We start from the raw sequence: 19,573 nt of genomic DNA, 5'->3' as shown, positions 1-19,573 counted from the left end.
TTAGAGTTTTTTATGGTACTAATCCTAGTTTTTTTTAACTTTCGTTTGATGTTCAATACGATCTCTAAACCCTTTTTATATTGAGTTAATATCATGAAAAACCTCAAATGGTTCTATTGTCAAATTATTGAATTCGATGACATACGGCAGTTGACGGGTATATCAATTTAATGTTTTATCCTTCATTTGTTATAAATATACAAATTTGTAGTTTTTCATAGTATTAATCAAATTTCACGAAAATTAATGATTTTTTTTATTATAAATGTATCATTAAGGGTTAAAAAATTATTTTTGTAAATTTATCATAAATGTATAATTTAGAAATTTTCATAGTATTATTTTTTTTTTGGGACATTTTTATTTAGTTTAGTTTAGTTTTTTTCTTTGGGAAGTTAAGTTTATAAACCTTTTGATTTGACTCGATGTTATCTCGTCGATGTAAATCGACTGATGTCAACATTGTCAAGCGACCTTCAGCTTTCAAGCCGTCATTTGAGGTGTCCCCGATCGGACGGTCCACACGCTTCCACGTTCTCCACCGAAGGCGGCCACAAGACCATGCGCGTCGTAATTTCTCCTTCTCCTTCCGGCAACCCACCGCCGTCCTTATCGGGCGGAGGAGCTCCACCTTCCCTCCGGTGCAGCCGTCTACCACCACGCAATCGGCCTTGGTAGGAACTACTGTCCTCCATCATCGTCGTCCCCATCATGGTGACTCGCCAAGCACCGCCACCACCGCTCGTCACCCCCGACAGGAAGCCACCACATCAACTTCCGTGCCACTCAAATACTGGCACCGCCGCAGGACTAGTGCCGACGGATCACCACCTCGACAGGACCGAAGCAACATGGAGACGGATCTATCAAAATGAAGCTCGCGTGACCAACCCCGAACCAAGTTCACCATTGACAGATCAGTGCCGACCCAGCACCACCAGCCCAGTGCCGGACCACCACCACCTCAACTACAAATGGAGCCACCAGACTAGTGGCAGACAAACCAAGACCTCGCCATGAACTATTCGACATGGACATGACAAACCTATCAAAACAAAGGTTGCGCGACCTCCGTCGCCATTCGACCGTAGAGATATCAAGAGAAAGGGAAGACAGAGAGAGCGGCAAAGATGGTGGTGGCCACAAAGAAAGAGCAACGGGAACTGGTCTTCGACGGCGGCTGTAACTATCGGCATGATCGGCGGCAACGAGGGAGTTCTCAGGGGCGACGACAGTGGTGGGGCTCATCGGCGAAAGAGGAAGAAATGGAAAAAAAAAAAAAAGGATTCAGAAGAATAAAAGAGGTAAGGCATTAGTTAGGACTTAGGTGTGTTCTTGTACGAGAGGGAGAAAAAGACTACTTTTGCGCATAAGGTCTAGCGGCGCCACGCCTCTCCACGTGGCACTTCGTAAGTGATCGGAGACCACACTGACTTGACTTGACCGTCCAGTACCAGTCAATATTTTCTCGGAGAGAGAGAGAGAGGAGAGTGAGGGAGAAAAAGCCAATTTTTGTGCATATGGTTAAGTGGAGCCACGCCTCTCCACGTGGCGATTTATGAGTGGTCGGAGACTACGGCGGTTCAGTACCACCCAATATTTTTTCCTAGACTATCCAGTAAACAGAAGGGCAACGGTGGGCCTAACTTTGAAAACTTTAGGGACTTAATTTGATATAAAAAAAAGCTCAGAAAAGACAGCCTCCGATATTTACCTCCAATCAGGGCAGGAGCCACGCCTCTCCACGTGGCGCTTCATGAGTACGCACGGGAAGCCTCTCGATGCGAGAGGCGAGCTTGCGAGCGTAAGAATCTTGATGTTCTCCACCTGTTTGGGAAGGAAGGGGGAACGCGTCGGCCCTGGCACCGGCGGCGATTGGCGGAGGAACGGCGGAGAGTGTCGGCACCGCCATCGTCGCCGCCGCCGTCGTGCTGTGGGAGATGCTCTCGTCAAAGCGTTTGCGGTGCGGAAGCCGTGCGTTCTGCTCGCGACGAGAACACGCCGGGACGGTGTTCGTTTGCGTGCTTCGGTTCAGTTACGAGCCAATCGGCGTATGGCTCTCGCCCATCCGCTTCCACAGACGAATCGCACGCGCGGTGCGGTGGCGCGTGCTCCCTACGCCGTTGCCCGGAAGTTTAATTGCTTCCCGCCTTCTTCCCGGGGCGAGTGAAGATAAAATTGTGAGATACCGTTCTGCAAAACATTTACTGAATTGAAATTATTAATTTATCCATAGGCTAAACTGAATTTTCAAAAGTTGAAAATGCATTTTTTTTTTTTTGTGCGAGAAAATTTAAGATTCATCGTTATGCGAAATTATGTGAATGGACAAGGCACGATTCCTCTCTAAAAAGATACGGGTTTCTTATATATAAATTAAAGAAGCAGCTTGAGTGTTTAGTGCAAAAATATCACTTTCCATTCATGCATTTTAATGGACAAATATTGATTATCCCCTTTAAGGTGGTAACTATATCACTTTGCATCCTCTATTTCTAAAACCATCACTTTGCACCTCTTAGAACAAAATCTTAAAAACAAATAAAAAACATGCCCAATTCCAAATCCTAATTTCTCGAAATCCTACAACTTAGAAATGAGCTATGCTAGATTATTAAGACCAGCTAATAGAATTGATGTGTTGTAGTGGTTTGTCAGATTTGCAAGTGTGCCTTTACACAAATAGGTTATATTATTCTTTTTCTTCTTCTTATTCTTGATCATAAACAAATAGGTTATATTCGACGGTAAAAAAATTTTCGACACATTTTTATAAATCAATCTTTAAAACCACTTTCGCAAATTTAGGATTTCTCATCAGTAAATCCATACCTCTCTCCAAACCCACGGCTAGGCTTGTCAAGCAAATGAGTCGGGTAACAAACTTTATGACTCAAATTGACGCATCTCTATGCAATAGAATTTTGTTGACCCAACTCAACCAGACCAGGGGGCCCAACTCATACCTGACACCTAACCTAGCCTCCAGTTATTAGCAGTTTTCCTTCTTAAATTGTTGATTATGAAGAATGACGTGAGGACTCCATGGACCAACTCGCTAAGTAGTGGAGGAGCTTAGTATTTGGGTTATGGACGAGCGCATGTGGTATTGTTGATTAAATTCGACGTTGTGTGTTACGTTTTTAAGTTTTGTCATTAATTAAATTTCAACATAATTGTTTACATTCGATTTTGTCAAAATGGCTATGTTTTTTGAATTTTGTCATCGATTAAATTTCGGCATGGTTAACGTTTTGGTTGAAGTGAAGAAATCTTGTTTCTTGTTTACTTGTGATATTTTTTAGGGGTGTATAAAAGAACCGAGACCTACCTTGACCACCCGGAATCGGATCGGAACTGCCTGGAACCAGTCCGGTTCCCGGTTCCATGGGCGGATCCACCTGCCCGCCCACCCGGACCGGACCGGTTATGGACCATTCTCTTTTAATTCCCTCGAACAGCACATCGCCAGGCCATCCTCCACACCTTTTTTCATTTATGGGGACTGAAATAAGGTTTGCTTGTTTAACAGCGAATAAAATTTGTTGGCTTGGGAATCTTCTGAATAAACTTTGCAAGCAGAATTTTGCCTTGCTATATAGAGGATGGTGGGGGGTGGTAGCATTGTATGATAAACATAGTCTGTTTGGCTCCAGAAGTGGCCTTGCGTGGACATTATGCAAATGATGATGATGTAAATCTTCTAAATTTTGTGGTGGAGCTAAGCCGGTGAACTTGCCCATGCCAATGGTGCAAGTCCGGCCCTTTAGCGAAGAGAGAATCAAGAGAAATGAATGTGTATGATCATTGAACTGTTTAGGAGATCTTTAATAATTTTGGCTACGGAGGGGATCATTGATGGTTGGTAGGTTTTTTGTGCCATTCTTAGTAGGGTGAGGAGCTTGGTCACGCTCGTTCTCGTTCTATAATGAAATTTGGCAAATAGCAAAGAGCCAACAATGGTGTATGGATAGATAATTATGGAAGGTTAACTAATATTCCAAATGTTTTTGTCTAGGACTACGATCGTGCGATAATTAGTTGAAATTAGATAAAATGGGCATCGACCCACCGGCATAGGGAAATGAGCGTCGCAAGTCGTGATGGCATAGGGTCAGATGGGATCTATTTCACTATGACCGAAGATTTATTTTAGTTCAGTTGCAAAATTGATCTATTTCGCAAGTCGTGAGGCTGGACTGGTTCTATGGATCCACCCGAGAACCGGACCGGACTGGCGGTTCGGTTCCGGGTAGATCCATGCAACTAGCGGACTGTTCCGGATTTCAATTTTTCGGAACCGATTCTTAGGGGATGGTTCCCGGTTCTACGTTGGGAACCACCCACCCGAACATGCACACCCCTAATATTTTTTGTCAGGAGTTGCCATAGAATTGTTTCCTTTAATAATATAACGACTTGGTCAAACAAGCGTAGGAGTGATCACCAAGGCTAGAGAGGGCCTAGACAAAGTGCAACTCTAACTCTAGGATGGCGTGGGGGCAAAAATGAATTGAATCCCCATCGCTTGAGTGTGGTGAGGTGAAGTATCTTATATGTGATGATACCTGTCCTGACTTGTAACAAGACAATCTTTGGGTGAAGCCCAAAAGAACAAAACTATGTGGACTTCAGCCCAAAGTGGACCCCTACCTTATGAGGTGTTCATAATGTATTCAATGTCTTTTTATTATGGAAATATGTGCCAAATCCTAATCATATAAGAGAAAGCTTGACGTAGGAGGAGCAACCTAAGAGAAAACTTGACCTTTGAGGAGCTAGCCTATTCGCACTGTCAATAAGAAGGACTAGGCGTTTTGGCAACGAAACTTGACCTTTGAGGAGCCAGCCTATTTGCATCATCAATAAGAAGGACTAGGTGTTGTGGCGACGAAACTTAACCTTTGAGGAGCCAGCCTATTCGCATACTCTATAAGGACTAGGCTTTGTGGCGGCAAACTATTCCTCATATGAAAATATAATGGCAAAATCACACCAAGTCTATTCACATCATCGATGAGAAGGACCAGGTATTATGGCAGCAAACCATTCCTTATGTAAAGATATGATGGCAAAACCACATCAAGAGAAAGGCAAGCTTAGGAACTTGGAGAGCAAGCAAGAATCACAATTGTTTGATGGTTAAAATAAATTCAAATTTCGATGGCAAAATTTCTTTTCAGGAGGTTATAATGTAATATCTAAATCTTTTTTACCAAGTCAAAAAGAAGTGGTAGGGCCCACTTGTTGTTAAAAAGAGAAAGATTGAAAAGTCCAAAAGAAAAGAGAAAAATAAATGAGTACTACACCAAAAAAGAGGGTACTCGAAAACTTGATGAGGAAGTAAGATATAAATATTCATGACAAATTTATTTTAAGGAGGGTATGATGTAATATCCAAGTAAAAAAGAAGTGGTGGGGCCCATTTGTTTTAAAAGACAGATTGAAAAGTAAAAAAGAAAAGAGAAAAAGAAGTGAGCGGTGGACAGTCGCTTTATACTCTTTTTTTTTAAAGGCCGAGTCAGTTTGGAAAAGAGAGAGAAAAGAAGAGAGGGGGAATATAAATAAGAAGAAAGGAAAAGGGAAAGAAGAGAAGGGGTTTCATATGTATACACCAATGGGACTTCCCAAGCCCACTTGACCATGAAATGTAACACCCAATAAGTGTTCACGTCCCTCGTTCTTCCAATCATATTAGTTTTCAAGTTTAGGGCTCAAATTTGAAATTTAGTAAAAATTGAGTTGCGAAATCTAATTTTTAAGTCGTGGAACTTTGGAATTTCATGAGAATAATGAATTATGGCATTGTGGAGCTGTCAGTTTGATGAGCATCGTTTTAAAGCAATGGTTTTGTTGGAGGTGAGAATTTAGGGTTTTATGTGCGAGTTTCGCATTTCATTTAGGTTTAAGTAATCACTTCAAGTGAACAATGCGTTAGCACGCATGAGTCATTTTATTATCACTTAGACTTAGTTTAGTAATTTCGTAATTAATGTAGAGTTTTATTTGATTTTACTGTTATTCTTTGCTTATTTGCTAGGAGAGAGAGTTTGATGATACAAATACTGTTTATTGTTTAGTTCTAGGCGACTAAATGAGTGGTACTATATCTTCTTTGGTTTTGTGAAACTCACGCCTTGAAGTATATATATTGAATTGAAAAGAGCATTTTTGGAGAACTAGGTTAGTTACAATAGTTATGCTGCCCCACACTAGGCGAATCGCTGTTTAAGCCTTCAAAGGATTGCCTTTTAGCTGTGAACTACCTAAAAATTTGATTTAGAGCATAGAGACGCTTAGCCTTTTAGCTGTGAACTATCTGGAAATTTGGTTTAGAGCGTATAGATACTCAATGATGCCAAGATGCTGGGATAATAATATCTCTAACTTGGCCGAGCTATATTTTTTAGAGAATCCTATCAGACTGGAGAAGAAGAAATGTTTAGAAAGACATGAAGAGGATTTTCATAAGCTTGGAAAAACAAAACCGTGCGAACTCCAACCCAAAGTAAACGATCTTGCTACAAGTGAGACCTGGGCTTAAGAAATAAAAACTAAATAAAGACTTTTGGTGAAATATTTGTTGCGGGATTCAATTCAGATGAAACAACGGCAAATGATTTTTTATGTTATTTCTAAACAAATTTAGACTACATTTGGTAGTATCACAGTTTTTTTTTTTTTTTTTTGACGAAAAACAAGATATCATTACTAGTTGAGAGTCTGAGCAAATACAACATAAGCATTAGTACATAGTAAATCTAAAAGAGCAGAGAGGGGTAAGTAACCCAGGGTAGTATCACAGTTTTATTGGTAGAGATGGTTGCGCATCATGAGATTATGCTTGCCGTTTGATGCTTGATGACAAAATTTACATCTATAAATTGGAAAATTGCTAATTTACCAAAGTGGGACGTTACGAAGGAATCATGTGATAGATTTTCATTTCTTTATGTCTTTGGCGAGGTTAAGTAGAAGGCCACTAAGGCAACGCATGCAGTGTTCCTCAGGGGTTCCATATGTGTATATTATCCAAAGAGATATTTCGGTCAAGTAATTGTAAATACTCGGAAAGAACCATTTTGTCATTGGAATGTCGTGTCTCAGTTGATATATTCTGAAATCGATATCTCGTTTAGTTTTTAACAGGTCTGGTGAAAATTATGAAGAAGCATGACAAGTGGACAGGAGCTCTCGTCCGCTTGCCCTTCGTCCAAAAGGTCTTGCAAGAGCCATTTATTCACCACCAATTTGCTCTGCAATCTCATGAAAAAGTCAACAGAATTTCTTCGATCTGCATCCAAAAGGTCTTGCGACTTTCTTGGAAATTACAGATTTGACAATTGTGGCAAACTCAATCAACGAATAGTGGGAGCAACGCGGATCACTCGAGATCAAAGAGGAGAGAGAGAAAAGAGGAGTAATGCTTGAAGAGGGACCATGACATGTTTTCTTTACTTTGCTATATTGATTAGGAGGATATAACTGACCCATTAAAATCTATCTTTCTGGACTTTTCATTTTAGAATTCATTATGATTTATGTCTTAAGTTTAAAGTCACTCGTACATGATTTGCTTTAATGAAAATATGGATTTCTAACTTATTTTGAGTGCTTTACCGACAATCGCCGTCTATCATCATCGATCGCCGTCTATCATCATTTCATCACTTCCTATTGTCTCCACTGTCAAGGTGGCCTCTCTCTATCACTCTCCACCATCGAGGTTGTCCAAGCCCCGTTGTGGTTTGGGATCTTGATCTAATTAAGGTCGCTAAGGGCGTGCATGGAAACGTTCCAAAAAAACGTTCTGGAACACTTCTGTACTTTTTTTGTTTCCGGGAACAAAAAAAGAACAGAAACGCAACGCGTTTCTGTTCTTTTTTTTTTTTTGTTCCCGGAACAAAATTGGAGCAAAAAAAGAAACACAAAAAGTTGTTTCGGAGAAAAGAAACACTTCTTCAAAGCCAAAAGAAACGCTCTCTTCTCTTTTCTTCTTCTTTTCTTCTTCTTTTTTTCTTCTTTTTTCTTTGGCCGGCGACGCCGTCGAGGGTCGGCGACCTCGCCGGAGCGTCGCCGGCCCCCAGCGAGGGCTCGGCCTCGCTCAAGGGAGATCTTCGGCTAGGATTCCGGCGAGGGGCTCCGGAGGAAGGTGCGACGGCGGCGGCACTAGAGGCTTCGGGATCGACACGGGCGCGGGCAAAGATTGGCGGACGACGTCGCGAATGGCGTGGTGAGATCGGGACGGCGTTGAGCTGCGGGCTTCGAGGCGCAGGTGCTCGGCTCCGATGGCGGGGCGGCGAGGCTCGGCCTTGCCCGCGCGGCGCGCCTCGCCTCGCCTTGGCGGGCGAGCTCGGGCTCGCCCGGATCCGGCGAGGCCAAGCCTCGCCATGGCTAGGCGAGCTCGAGCTCACCCGGATCCGGCGAGGCTCGGCCTCGCCGGGGCCGGCGAGCCTCGCAGGTGGCCGGGCGAGGCTGCCGACCCCATCGGCGGCAGCCAGGAGGCGGCGACCGGTCGAAAGAAGAAAAAAATAAAAAAAAAGAAAGGAAAAATGGAAAATAAAATAAAAATATTAAAAAATTAAAAAGAATAAAATCTATCAAACGTGTTTCTATTCATTTTTTATTCCTTAGAACAAACGTTACCAAACGCGTTCTTTTGTTCAAAAACCATTCCCAGGAGCAAACACTTTTTTTTTGTTTCTGTTCCCGGGAACATAAAAAGAACAGAAACATTACCATGCGGGGCCTAAGGGCGCGTTTGTTTGCACCGTGTTTCTGTTCCCAGGAACAAAAATTTCTGTTTTTTTGTTCCCAGAAACAAAAAGGGAACAGAAATAAGAAACAATAAATTCTTGTTTCTTATTTAAAACACATTTGAGGAATAAAAAGAAACAAAATTGTGTTCTCCTCTGCGAGCCTCTCCTCCCGCAAGCATCTCCACGGTCGTCTTCTCGGCGCCTCCCACTCTCCGGCGTCGACTGACCACCTGTCTCGAGACCATCCGGCTTCTCCACCGTCATCCTCTCCGGCGCCGACGGCCGCTGCGAGCGTCTCCACTGCGAGCGGGTGACGGAGCTGGGTCGCGGGTCGCCGGGCGGCGGCGGGCTGCGGTGCGGGGCTCGGCCGTGGGGTCTCGAGTGGCGGACGTCTAGGAGCGGAGCGGCGAGGACGGCCGGTCGAGTCGTGGGCCGGCGCGGGGTCGGCGATCGAGCGGATCTCGAAGTCATGGGTCACGGAGCGGTGAGATCCGATGCGGCGGTGGCGAACGGAGGCTCGAGACTGCAGATGCGTCGATCGGGCGTGAGGCGGAGGGCGTCGCCGATGCGGTGGAGGGAGACGACGGTGTGGCTCGGGTCACGTCGGTCGGTGTCGGCGAGGCCGAGCTCGCGCCCGGCGGGCGAGCTCGATCTTGCCCCAGATCCGGCGAGGCCGAGCTCGCCCGGCGGCCGGCGATGCCGAGCCTCGCCGGGGCCGACGAGCCTCGCCGTGGTCGGGCGAGGCCGCCCGACCAAAAGAATAAAAAAAAAAAAAGAAAAAGGAAAAAGAAAAAAGAAAAAAGAAAAAAAGGAAAAATAAATAAGAAAAATAAGAAAGAAAATAAAAATAAAAATAAAAATAAAAAAAAATTAAAAGAAATAAAAAAAATTATACAAACTTACCAAACGTGTTTATACTTTTTATATTTTAAGCAATTTTACCAAACGCGTTTTTGTCAAAAATTGTTCTGGGCAAACACTTTTTTATTTCGTTCAGAAACAATTTTTAAACGTAAACGTTACCAAACGCAAGCTGCCATAAGTGGCCTTCGATCAAGGTTGCCGCACTGTAGGATCGACAACTCGAGGTTATCCACAAGACAGACAACAAATCGCAAAGAAGACACAAGATTATCAACTTCCAATAGAGACTTGTTCTCTACCCTAACCTGATGAACCGGGGCTCCAGCATGTAACATCCGTCTATCATAACCCACCACGGGCAAGATGCATATTCATGTGAACCCCAAGACCAGGACACTTCCTCTCTCCTCTGGACTTCGACTCAATGCCTCGCATTGCGGAGGAATGCACAACGAAATTGTTGGGTTGACAACATTATGCGCAGAGGCGATTGTCTTTTCGATGAAGACTTCTTCGATGCTATCAATAGAGCCGACGACCAACTTTGCGTCTTGGTCCATGAAAGACTCCCGATCCACCAACACCGCTTCGCCAATCCCTTTACCACGAAATTCACTCTCACAGGACATGGAATTACGGAGTCTTCAAGGACATCTCTTTTAACGCTTTACAGTTGGCTATTTTGGGGCTTGACGCCGAGGAAGGTTACTCGATGGCAGGTGCAAGGCAACCTCGGAAGAATTTCGAGCGAGATGATCATGCAAATGTGGGGGAGACTATTTCGGACCTGGCTCCACCTATAAAATCGAAGTCCCCCCTCTCGGGTCGGGTTTATTCTTATACAAATATCCATTTGCCTTGAACCGGAGAGGCTCACTGTATTGGGCTCGAGTCGAGAGTAAATTTGCCCCAGGTCGAAGCAGAGTCGCGAAGCCATGGACCCGTCGAATCAAACCCTGCATCCACAGCCGGCCGCGTCTCCTCCGCCGCATGCGCCGTCGCCGTCGCCGTCGCCGTCGCCGTCGCAGCAGCAGCAGCAGCAGCAGCAGCAGCGACAGCCTCAGCCGCAGCCGCAGCCGCAGCCGCAGCCGCAACGCCCTCCTCCCGAGCAAGGCTCTGGCTTGCTCACCGTCCTCTTCTCCTTTGTCGCCATCGCGCTCTTTGTACCTAAACCCTCCCTCCCTTGCTCACTCGCTCGCTCACTCTTTCTTTCGGGCCTTATCACGAACACTTTCATGATCGCAAATGTGCACCGCGTGGTTCCTAACGCTGATGCTTTCTGCGATTCCATGCGCTTGTTTGTAGCCCCTGCCATTTCGCTTGCTGCTTTCTCTAGATTTACTCTTTGAATCTGGTCCTCTTTTGCTTCTTTGATCGTGTCGAACGAGTGTCTGTTTGTTGCTTAAAGCTAGGCGAGAGGATCGTGTAACTGGTGGTGTGCAGTGGAAACCCTTGTGAGTTTCTCACTGCCGTCCCTGACAGTGCTGTGCCTCTTTTGTTGGTTAAATTCCCAAAGACGGTGACGGAATGTTGTGCTGATGATCGGTCATTTCACTAAAATGACGCTTAAGATGCTGATCATCTGATGAATTTGAGACTCGCTTCGCCATACTTCCTGGATTTGTGAATGTCTAAGTTCCTCGTTGAGTTCTAGGTGGCTTAGGGTTTACTGCAGTTGCCATTTGGTGTTATTTTCTGAGTCTCATGGTTCTCACACTTCGTTTATGATTTCGTCAGCAAATCTCTTGTTGATTGACATCAAGATTTGGGTTTAGTCTCAATCTAATTATGCTGTGCGGTCTCAACCTAATGTACCTGGCTCATTTCATTTTAGTTCCAGAATAAGAGAAAATGAAGAGATTAAAAGTAATAGAAGCGAAAGAATAGAAAGTTCACACCGGTGTTTCCTATTGCTCTGCAGTAGTATGTGGTAAAGAATATTCGTAATCTCAAGTATGCTGTTAAGTATCCAAGGGTTTTGGGGATTTCTTGAGGCACTCTGATGTATCATAATGATGTTGACAGCGCACATGCTGATCAGCCATGGGCTACTGGAATTTATTCACGTTTGAGGCTTTCAAATGCAAAGTTTACGCATCTATATTTAAGCTTTTGGTGACTGGTTCCGTTGTTTTCCACATCTATTCAATGGATGAAATGAGGAATCTTGGAGGAACTAAGTTTATAGTTGAGCTAATATTTCCAAATTAGCTTTGTGCAGCAGCCTCTTATGACTCATGCTGTGGAGAAGTAGTTCTTAGGTGCATGGTGTCTGCTTGTATCATAACATGTTCGAACGAAGCTTTTATTTTGCATCCTAAAGAAAACCAAGGAAAAAAAAGTTGAAAAGCGAAGCCTTTGTCATTCCATCGGGAAGTGGAATCAGTGCTTTCAATCTCTTTTGGTTTCAGTTTCCTGTTACTATTGCTGCATGTCACAGTGATATGTTGAATAATGATCAAGCTTTGTCAAGCTAGAATATGCGCTTCAATTGGTGGTCTTGAGAGAGTAACAGTGTATCATGACTTAATTACAGATCCTTATTCCATCAACTTCATCCATCAAAAGCAGCTTTAGTATTCTTCACCAAGTGCCAGAAGGCCATGTTGGTGTATATTGGAGAGGTGGTGCACTACTTGAAACGATTACAAGTCCAGGTACAGCTTTGCACCAGTTTTGGTTAATGGTTTTGGATCCATGCTTGCTGGCATAGGATTCATTATATTTTTGCGGTGCTTATTTTATTTTTCAGGCTTTCATCTAAAGATGCCCTTTATAACTCACTATGAGCCTGTTCAAGTTACCCTTCAGACAGATCAGGTTGTCCTTCCAGTTTCCTTGCGTACAGCTGTTTGCTTATATTTAGCTATGTGTTCCACTTGTCGACATAATGTTTATTTCGGCTTGCATTTCCTTTTTGGTCCCCTTATGCAGGTGAGGGATATTCCATGTGGTACTAAAGGAGGTGTTATGATAACTTTTGAGAAAATAGAGGCAAGGCTTTTGGGTTGTACTATTTAACTTTATGTTTGTACCATTATGTCTTTTTTAACTCGTGCATTGGCCATTACAGGTTGTTAATCGCCTCCGCAAGGATTATGTGTATGACACACTGCTCAATTATGGAGTGCAATATGACAACACGTGGATTTATGACAAGATCCACCATGAAATCAATCAGTTCTGCAGTTCACATTCCCTGCAGCAAGTGTACATTGATGTGTTCGATCAGGTAAGCGAGAATACTATCAAGGCATCCTGCATTTACATGGAGAATGGAGAGATCGCTTACATTTACCAAGTGATATGTCACCTGCACACTGGCTCATTCTTTATAGTGTTTTCACCTGGGCATTTTGACCAGGTTCCCTTGATTTTATCGAGGCATCCTGCATTTAGACTTAGAGTGGACAGAGCACTTACAATTGCCAGGGGACATGTCATCTGCACACTAGCTCTTTCCTCATAGTGGTTTGACCTAAGCCTTTTGACCGGGTGTCACCTTTCTTTTCCTGCACCCATACTGTATGCAGAGGATGTTTCTTATCTTTGTCATATAATTTCCATTGTTGATTAAATGTCATCTATGTGTGGCCTTAAATTAATGTGGATCAAGTGACCAAACTGTTGAGTTAAACCTTTTCAGATTGATGAAAAGATGAAAGATGCTCTTCAAGTTGATTGCACAAGATATGCACCAGGCATTGAAATAATTAGTGTCCGTGTAACGAAGCCTACTATTCCAGATACCATAAGGCACAATTATGAGCAGATGGAAGAGGAGCGTACAAAGGTACACTAATTCTAAAAAAGCAGAGTTCTTGATTGCTAGGTTGTTATTAAAAGTAATTAAAGCACCTAGGAATTCTACATTGGTTGAATAAGTAGAAGTCCATGACAAAGGTGCTCTGTACAGGTCCTAATTGCGATTGAGAAACAAAAGGTTTCTGAGAAAGAAGCAGACACAAAGAAGAAGATGGCCATAAGTGAAGCTGAGAAGAATGCCAATGTTAGCAGGATACTCATGGACCAAAAGTTGATGGAGAAAGACAGTGCCAGAAGGCAGCAGGAAATAGATAATCATATGTATCTGGCTCGTGAGAAGAGTCTGGCAGATGCTGATTACTATCGGTGAGATTATCCTTTTCTTTTAGCACACTGTTAATTATTGACCAAAAAAGATTGCAATTGACTGCTGTTATGTGTTTTCCATGCACAGTCTATTGAGGGAAGCCGAAGCAAACAAGTTGAAGCTGACACCTCAGTTTCTTGAGCTGAAATTCATAGAGGCAATTGCTGGTAACACCAAGATTTTCTTCGGGGAGAAGGTATGAAAATCTCTCTCTCTCTCTCTCTCTCTCTCTCTCTCTCTCTCTCTCTCGACGTGAGATTCACCAATGGCTCTGCCTGCAGGTACCAAATATGGTTTTGGACCAGAGGTTGCTGGGGAACTTCTTGCAGAATGTAACTAAGGAGGTATCTAGGGTAGCTTCCAGAGATGGCTACTCAGACATTTAAGAGTACCCTCCATGTGTGTGTTAACTCCTAAGGCCTCGTGAAAATATTCCAACTTTCTGCTGCTCTTTTCGTTTGATTTTGTTTTTTAAGTTGTGGAAAAGCAGCCTCAGAAGTGTGGGACGTGTGGAGATGGTGCGTGTATTTGCAAGTTTTTTTTAACTGTCGCTGCGATGTTCGCACACCTAATGAATTTCATAGAATTTCATACATGACTTCCTCCGTAATTATTATCTGTGAGGTTAGCGAATTGCGGAGAGCATGTGAAAATAATATCAGCCTTTAAGTTACATCCTCGTGATGTTTGGCACACACAAGCTCCTCAGTATGACTTGCAATCTTCTGGAAAGCCTGCCCGTGAGACAACCAGTGTCTTACGTTCATTGGTGGGGGTCATAAACTTGACGGTGATAATGCGGTCTTTTTTGCAATTTGAACAATAAGGATGTTTTGAGTATTCCAGGAAAGATGGTTTAGATGCCATTTCCAATCGTGATTTGTGCACATCCAATCTCATAGACTAAGTTCGGTCATCTGGATTTTTTTATTAAAATAAGTCTGAATTTGATATGATATGAAATTCAAGGATTTTGTTATATCCTAACTATTGTTCGGTGACTGTAATAATAAAGTTGAATATATTCACATCATGTCACATATATTGTTTGGAATAAACAGTAAATTAATATAAATGAACCAAAAAGTTTGCAAGTGGAGATGGTAAATTTTTTTCATAATACCATTGCCTATCTTATTTTAATTTTATTTTCCTCTCTTCTAATTAATTTCTTTTTTATTTTGTTCTTTCCTTCCATCATTCTCTTATAAAGTTTTCTTAAATAGTAAATTATATGAAGTATATCTAAAACATGTAATAAATATAAATATATATTGATTTTAATTATAAAATGTAATTAAAATTTAAATATATAAATAAAAATAAGAGTGAATTAAAACCTAAATTATTATTTTTGTTTTTTTTCAATATATTTTATTAAAATTTTAATTTTAATTTTGGTAATTTAAGTATATTATTCGAGCAAAATAACTTTCTATCACATATATATTAAAAATTCTATTTATCTTTATTCCATATTTTCTCCCATGAGATAATTTTATCCGGCCTCTATTTGCTTTATATTTAACGTTATTTTATCTTGAGTAGACATTTGACACAGAATATGATAAATTTTATTATATCCCGAATTTTAACCTCATTGCCGTAAAGTGTAAACATCTAATGAAAAAATGTTCAACAATAACCCCTCTCCGACTCAATTCCATATGTATTGCATAACTAGCGTAAACATCTAATGGAAAATGTCCAGCAATAACGCCTCTCCGTCTCAATTCCATATGTATTGCATAACTGTCCCCTTCGCGAGGAGAACATGAAATTCAATGTCGAACAATAGGTTTCGATTAGAAAAGGATAGAGTACCCTAGTTGAAGGAAGGAGGGTAAGAACCAAAATCGCTACTTTGCCAATTCTCATCACCATGCAAACTATTGTAACCAGACCAGTTAGCTGATCAGCCCAACATCTGCAATCGGATCATGCACACACGGGGGATGCTTGATGACATAAAAGATACATTGCAACACGTAAAGCAAATGGCCTCTTGATACCAAGAGAGGCCCGAAATCCTGCATCGGATCAACATATACAGTATGCTCAAATTCATGTTCGCTCGAATTAGGGGAATCACCAGATCCCTCGCACCGCTCACCAAATTACCTTGCCAATGAGAACAACGTGCCTGTACACACGCAAGAATTCACACCCCACGCAATGCCACTAGAGCGACCGCTATCCTATTTAACAAACAAACGACATCCATGGAGGAACCGGCCCGTGACCGCAATCATCAGAATTCAACCACCACTATGGTGGTATACCGGCACAGAAAAATGTCTACATCTCGATAATACAGATCTTACTCCGCACTGCATTTTTCTAGACTTTTCAAAAATAAAAGAACCTAATAAGTCAGCGAATTCCCAACCGGCATCAGAGAACGATGCGCGGGTTCAGAGATTCACTGGAAGGGCAGCGGGTTCCGATCTCGGAGACAAACCCAAGACGGGTTCGACGCGATCAGATCTGGCAGAGTCGGTCGACGGCGAGGTGAGCGACGATGTCACCGGCGAGAGGATGGAGTTGAAGTCGACAGCGAGGACAGACGGAGTTGGAGTCAACGGCGCTAGGGTTTTTGGTTGAAAAGTTGAGAAAAAGGAACGCCCAAATAGAAAAGCCCGTATGGTGAATGAAGAAGAATGCCCAAATTGGAGAAAAGAAGAAATAATTTCCCTTTCTATTTTAGAAAGGAGAAGCTAAAAATTGCGTTACCTTTTGTTCCAAACCTATACCGAGGAACAAAGAAACAGAAAAATCGAAAAACAGAAATTTTATCATGCCCGCCCTAAATGTCTACATCTCGAAAATACAGATCTTACTCCGCACTGCATTTGTTAACTTAGGCCGAGTAACATGAGAAGAAGGGTCGGGATCTGCTCTCACATAGTTTCAACGTCAGAAACTAATGGGCACGAAAGCAGTGAACCATGACGGGGTAACGAAAGCCAAAAAGGCCTCCTCCATCTGAACTAACACCACTCCCGACAGGCAAGAGAAGATATCTCCATTAACAACATCAAAATAAACGAAAGAGAGATACCCAGCTGACAACAATATAAGAAAATGTCATTACATTTCAACTTGCTCAAAAACGTAACTTCCATCCATTGAACCCCAAATCAAAAACCCTCGTTAATAGTCTTACAAATGAAGCAAAAATCTCCATCTTTTTCATAATAAAAACAAAAAACAGGCTCGAATTACGTCTAATCCGCCTCAAAATCCTAACTTGGTGCGGCGCCAGTGCCTGCGCTTGGCGTTGTACCTGGAATCGAAGCCGAAACCGCTCTAATCACTACTCGGCCCTCTAATTAACGCCGACCGACGACGAGAGAATATACAAAAACGAAAAGCGACGGCGAGAAGAGGAGATCGAACCTGATGGTGTTGTCGGTCCTCATGCGGATCCAGTGAGGAATGGGCCTGTTCTGCCTCATCTTCTTCGCCAACTTCTTCTTGATCCTGAACGTCTTGTGCGACGGCTACAGACCCAAAAACACACGAAAGAACAGACCACAAGTTAACCCGACAGTCGATACATCCGCGTACCAACGTTTCCACAGAAATCCCAGATCACAAAAACCATAATTTTCAGCTATCCCATGTATGCACGCGAGGAGAAAGGGAGAGCGACTGTTACCATCTTCGCTGACGGCGAGCGGACGCGGGGGGAGCCGAGCTGAGAGGGAGTTCCGGAGATGCCGAGCGACAAGAAACCCTAGCGGTGCTTCATCTTTGCTTTTATAGTGAGGGTTTCATGGGCCAGGCCAGGTAGATTGCGAGTGGCTTCCATCAGCCCAGCATGGCATTTACTGGGCTTTTGAATAGGCAGTCTTCTCATTGTAGAAGTACAACTCAGTCCTCCTTGAAAGCCCAGCAAATAAAAATTGTAACCCCATTAAAAAAAAAAAAAAAAATAGAAGATGAGAAACTTCAAAAGGGCAATTTGATTAAGTTGAAGGACTGACATGCTTTGGCTTATTTTGCATTGAGATGTCACGGCAAATCTATCTCCCATATGTTTTTTTTCCAGGATGATTGATGCCTATGATTCGATGAATGATATTTTGAATGAGTTTTTCATTGATCCAATTTTTTGTTTCAAAAGCAAGTTATACTTGGTAATGTTTGTAATTTCTGTGTAAATGAATAAAACATAGGTAAAAGTATTGAACGCCAGTTTAGAGAGATGGCTATATTTCGTTTTTGATCATGAAAAGAAGAAATTGAGAGAGTTTTCGCTTGCTATACTGCCCTAGAGTTCCTCAAAAGCTTTCTCTCGAAACAGGGAAGGAAAATATGTTATTTACAATTCTCACAAAAAAGAAAACGAAAGAGAATTTCTTTAAGTGGAATAGTCTAAAAGGTCTTTTAAGGGCTCGAAGCCTCGCTCCCTAAACAGGCTTAGCCCGTATCGAAACTGCAATATCACTATTATCGATAATTGAAAGCTCCTCATTTTCAATTTAATGATCGCTTGCATATTCCTATTTTTATAGATAACATATAATAATTTTCTAAGTAAATGCCCGCATTGAAGAAATCAAATTACGGCTCTTGCGCATTTGTCTCGACATTTGCATTGGGTTCGGGTGATTTAGTTTTTGGCTGGTTTTGAAAAATTAGGATGGGGGAAGTGTATATTTCGAAAGGATACGACATTCTCGTAAATAGAAAAAACAATGATAATTTGATGTGAAGGTACTAAGTGGTAGCCAAAAATGAAACTCGCACGTGTTTAATACTTTCAAAAAATCAATGTATGTAAATGGTCATTAATAAAATGTGACGTACGTTTTTGGAATTTTCCTGTAGAAGTTATTGAAGTTCCAATGGCTAAAATTGAATGAAAAAATTGAATGGAAAGGATCCCCTTAGGAGGGATGGGGTGGGAACGCGTAAGTTTCGGGAGTGGGTTTATGCCTAAGACACGAGAGTGAGTGTAGAGTAGGAATAGAGTAAAAAAAAAAAAATTTAATTGAGAATAACCGACTGAGAATAGCAAAACCATCTGTAAACACTTAAATCTTAACAACTCATTTAGTCACTAATTACATAAAAATTTGGGAGTAGACCCCAGTCCTTCAACAAAAAACGTTATTAATTTGTATTTACATATTAGGATCATTGTAATAGTGATAAGCTCACATAAATTACATTTTAATTGGACTGGAGTTAAATGAATTTAGACAGGGAGGCTCTGTGCTATTTTTGGACAAATCCACGGGGATGAGAAATTCGGGCAAGCCCATTATTCTCTCACCATGGCCGAAAATTGTGTGAGAGGCACACACGTTGGAGTGCTTGATTTGGATCTTTAAGCATATTTCGGATGTTCCTTATTCTTGTAATTCTACATAAACTTATTAAGGATTATTCACAAAAATGATTGACAGTTGAGGTCAGAGAATAGAAATGTACGCATAGAGAAAACATGCACCAGAGCTCTCTCCTCGAGGGGTTGCTGCCCCAGCCTCACCACCGTGCGTTGCTGCTTCCGCCTGTTGCTGCATTTGCCAGCTTTCCAACGACTCCAGCGATTTGCAGTCCTTACCGAGCCGCCGTGCCTCAACTTTCCTCATAGTTTTTCTGGTGTCCCTGCAGTTCCGGTGAGCAGCTTTCTAACATCTAGCAACGTCGCCTGCTTGGGAGTTCTCGTTACTGCTAAGTCCTGCCTCTGTTCGTCGATGCTGGCGAGCCTTCAATCTCTGGCCAACGCACCAGCAATCCTCCTCGGCATCGTCCCAGCTGCTTCAACGACATTCAATCTTCTGCATACCACAGCTCCCACCGTGAC

General features: G+C 42.4%; 2 protein-coding genes across 3 annotated transcripts; one reads left to right on the top strand and one right to left on the bottom strand.

The window, feature by feature from the left end:
• Positions 1-10,414: 10,414 nt before the first annotated feature.
• On the top strand, positions 10,415-14,385 carry LOC104433389 (erlin-2-B). 2 transcript variants are annotated; one of them, XM_039307466.1, is made up of 10 exons: positions 10,415-10,786; positions 12,160-12,280; positions 12,376-12,443; positions 12,558-12,617; positions 12,697-12,855; positions 13,270-13,416; positions 13,540-13,754; positions 13,843-13,951; positions 14,037-14,157; positions 14,221-14,385. In XM_039307466.1, the coding sequence occupies exons 1-9, from the start codon at positions 10,559-10,561 to the stop codon at positions 14,139-14,141; spliced, it is 1,212 nt and encodes a 403-aa protein (XP_039163400.1). In that variant the 5' UTR covers positions 10,415-10,558; the 3' UTR covers positions 14,142-14,157; positions 14,221-14,385. The 2 variants fall into 2 exon arrangements, with proteins under 2 accessions (XP_039163400.1, XP_018724605.2); XM_018869060.2 differs by having other exon boundaries at positions 10,417-10,786; positions 14,037-14,353.
• Positions 14,386-16,798: 2,413 nt separating this feature from the next.
• Positions 16,799-17,507, bottom strand: LOC104433384 (60S ribosomal protein L39). Its single transcript, XM_010046109.3, has 3 exons — positions 17,417-17,507; positions 17,155-17,258; positions 16,799-17,041 (listed from the first exon to the last, which is right to left on the bottom strand). The coding sequence occupies exons 1-3, from the start codon at positions 17,417-17,419 to the stop codon at positions 16,993-16,995; spliced, it is 156 nt and encodes a 51-aa protein (XP_010044411.1). The 5' UTR covers positions 17,420-17,507; the 3' UTR covers positions 16,799-16,992.
• Between the last annotated feature and the right edge of the window lie 2,066 nt (positions 17,508-19,573).

This window comes from Eucalyptus grandis, chromosome 2 (assembly GCF_016545825.1).
Source record: "Eucalyptus grandis isolate ANBG69807.140 chromosome 2, ASM1654582v1, whole genome shotgun sequence".
Lineage (NCBI taxonomy): Eukaryota > Viridiplantae > Streptophyta > Magnoliopsida > Myrtales > Myrtaceae > Eucalyptus > Eucalyptus grandis.
Note: the sequence above shows the minus strand (reverse complement) of the source record. Positions and strands in the feature narration are given on the sequence as shown.

Bases quoted from the DNA above. Each gene is read 5' to 3' on its own strand.
- LOC104433384 (XM_010046109.3), bottom strand. The intron at 17,042-17,154 runs GTTCGATCTCCT...CTTCGATTCCAG, and splicing joins AGGACCGACAACACCATCAG to GTACAACGCCAAGCGCAGGC.
- LOC104433389 (XM_039307466.1), top strand. From the start codon at position 10,559: ATGGACCCGTCGAATCAAACCCTGCATCCACAGCCGGCCGCGTCTCCT. The intron at 12,444-12,557 runs GTTGTCCTTCCA...CCCCTTATGCAG, and splicing joins TTACCCTTCAGACAGATCAG to GTGAGGGATATTCCATGTGG. The intron at 12,856-13,269 runs GTAAGCGAGAAT...AAACCTTTTCAG, and splicing joins ACATTGATGTGTTCGATCAG to ATTGATGAAAAGATGAAAGA.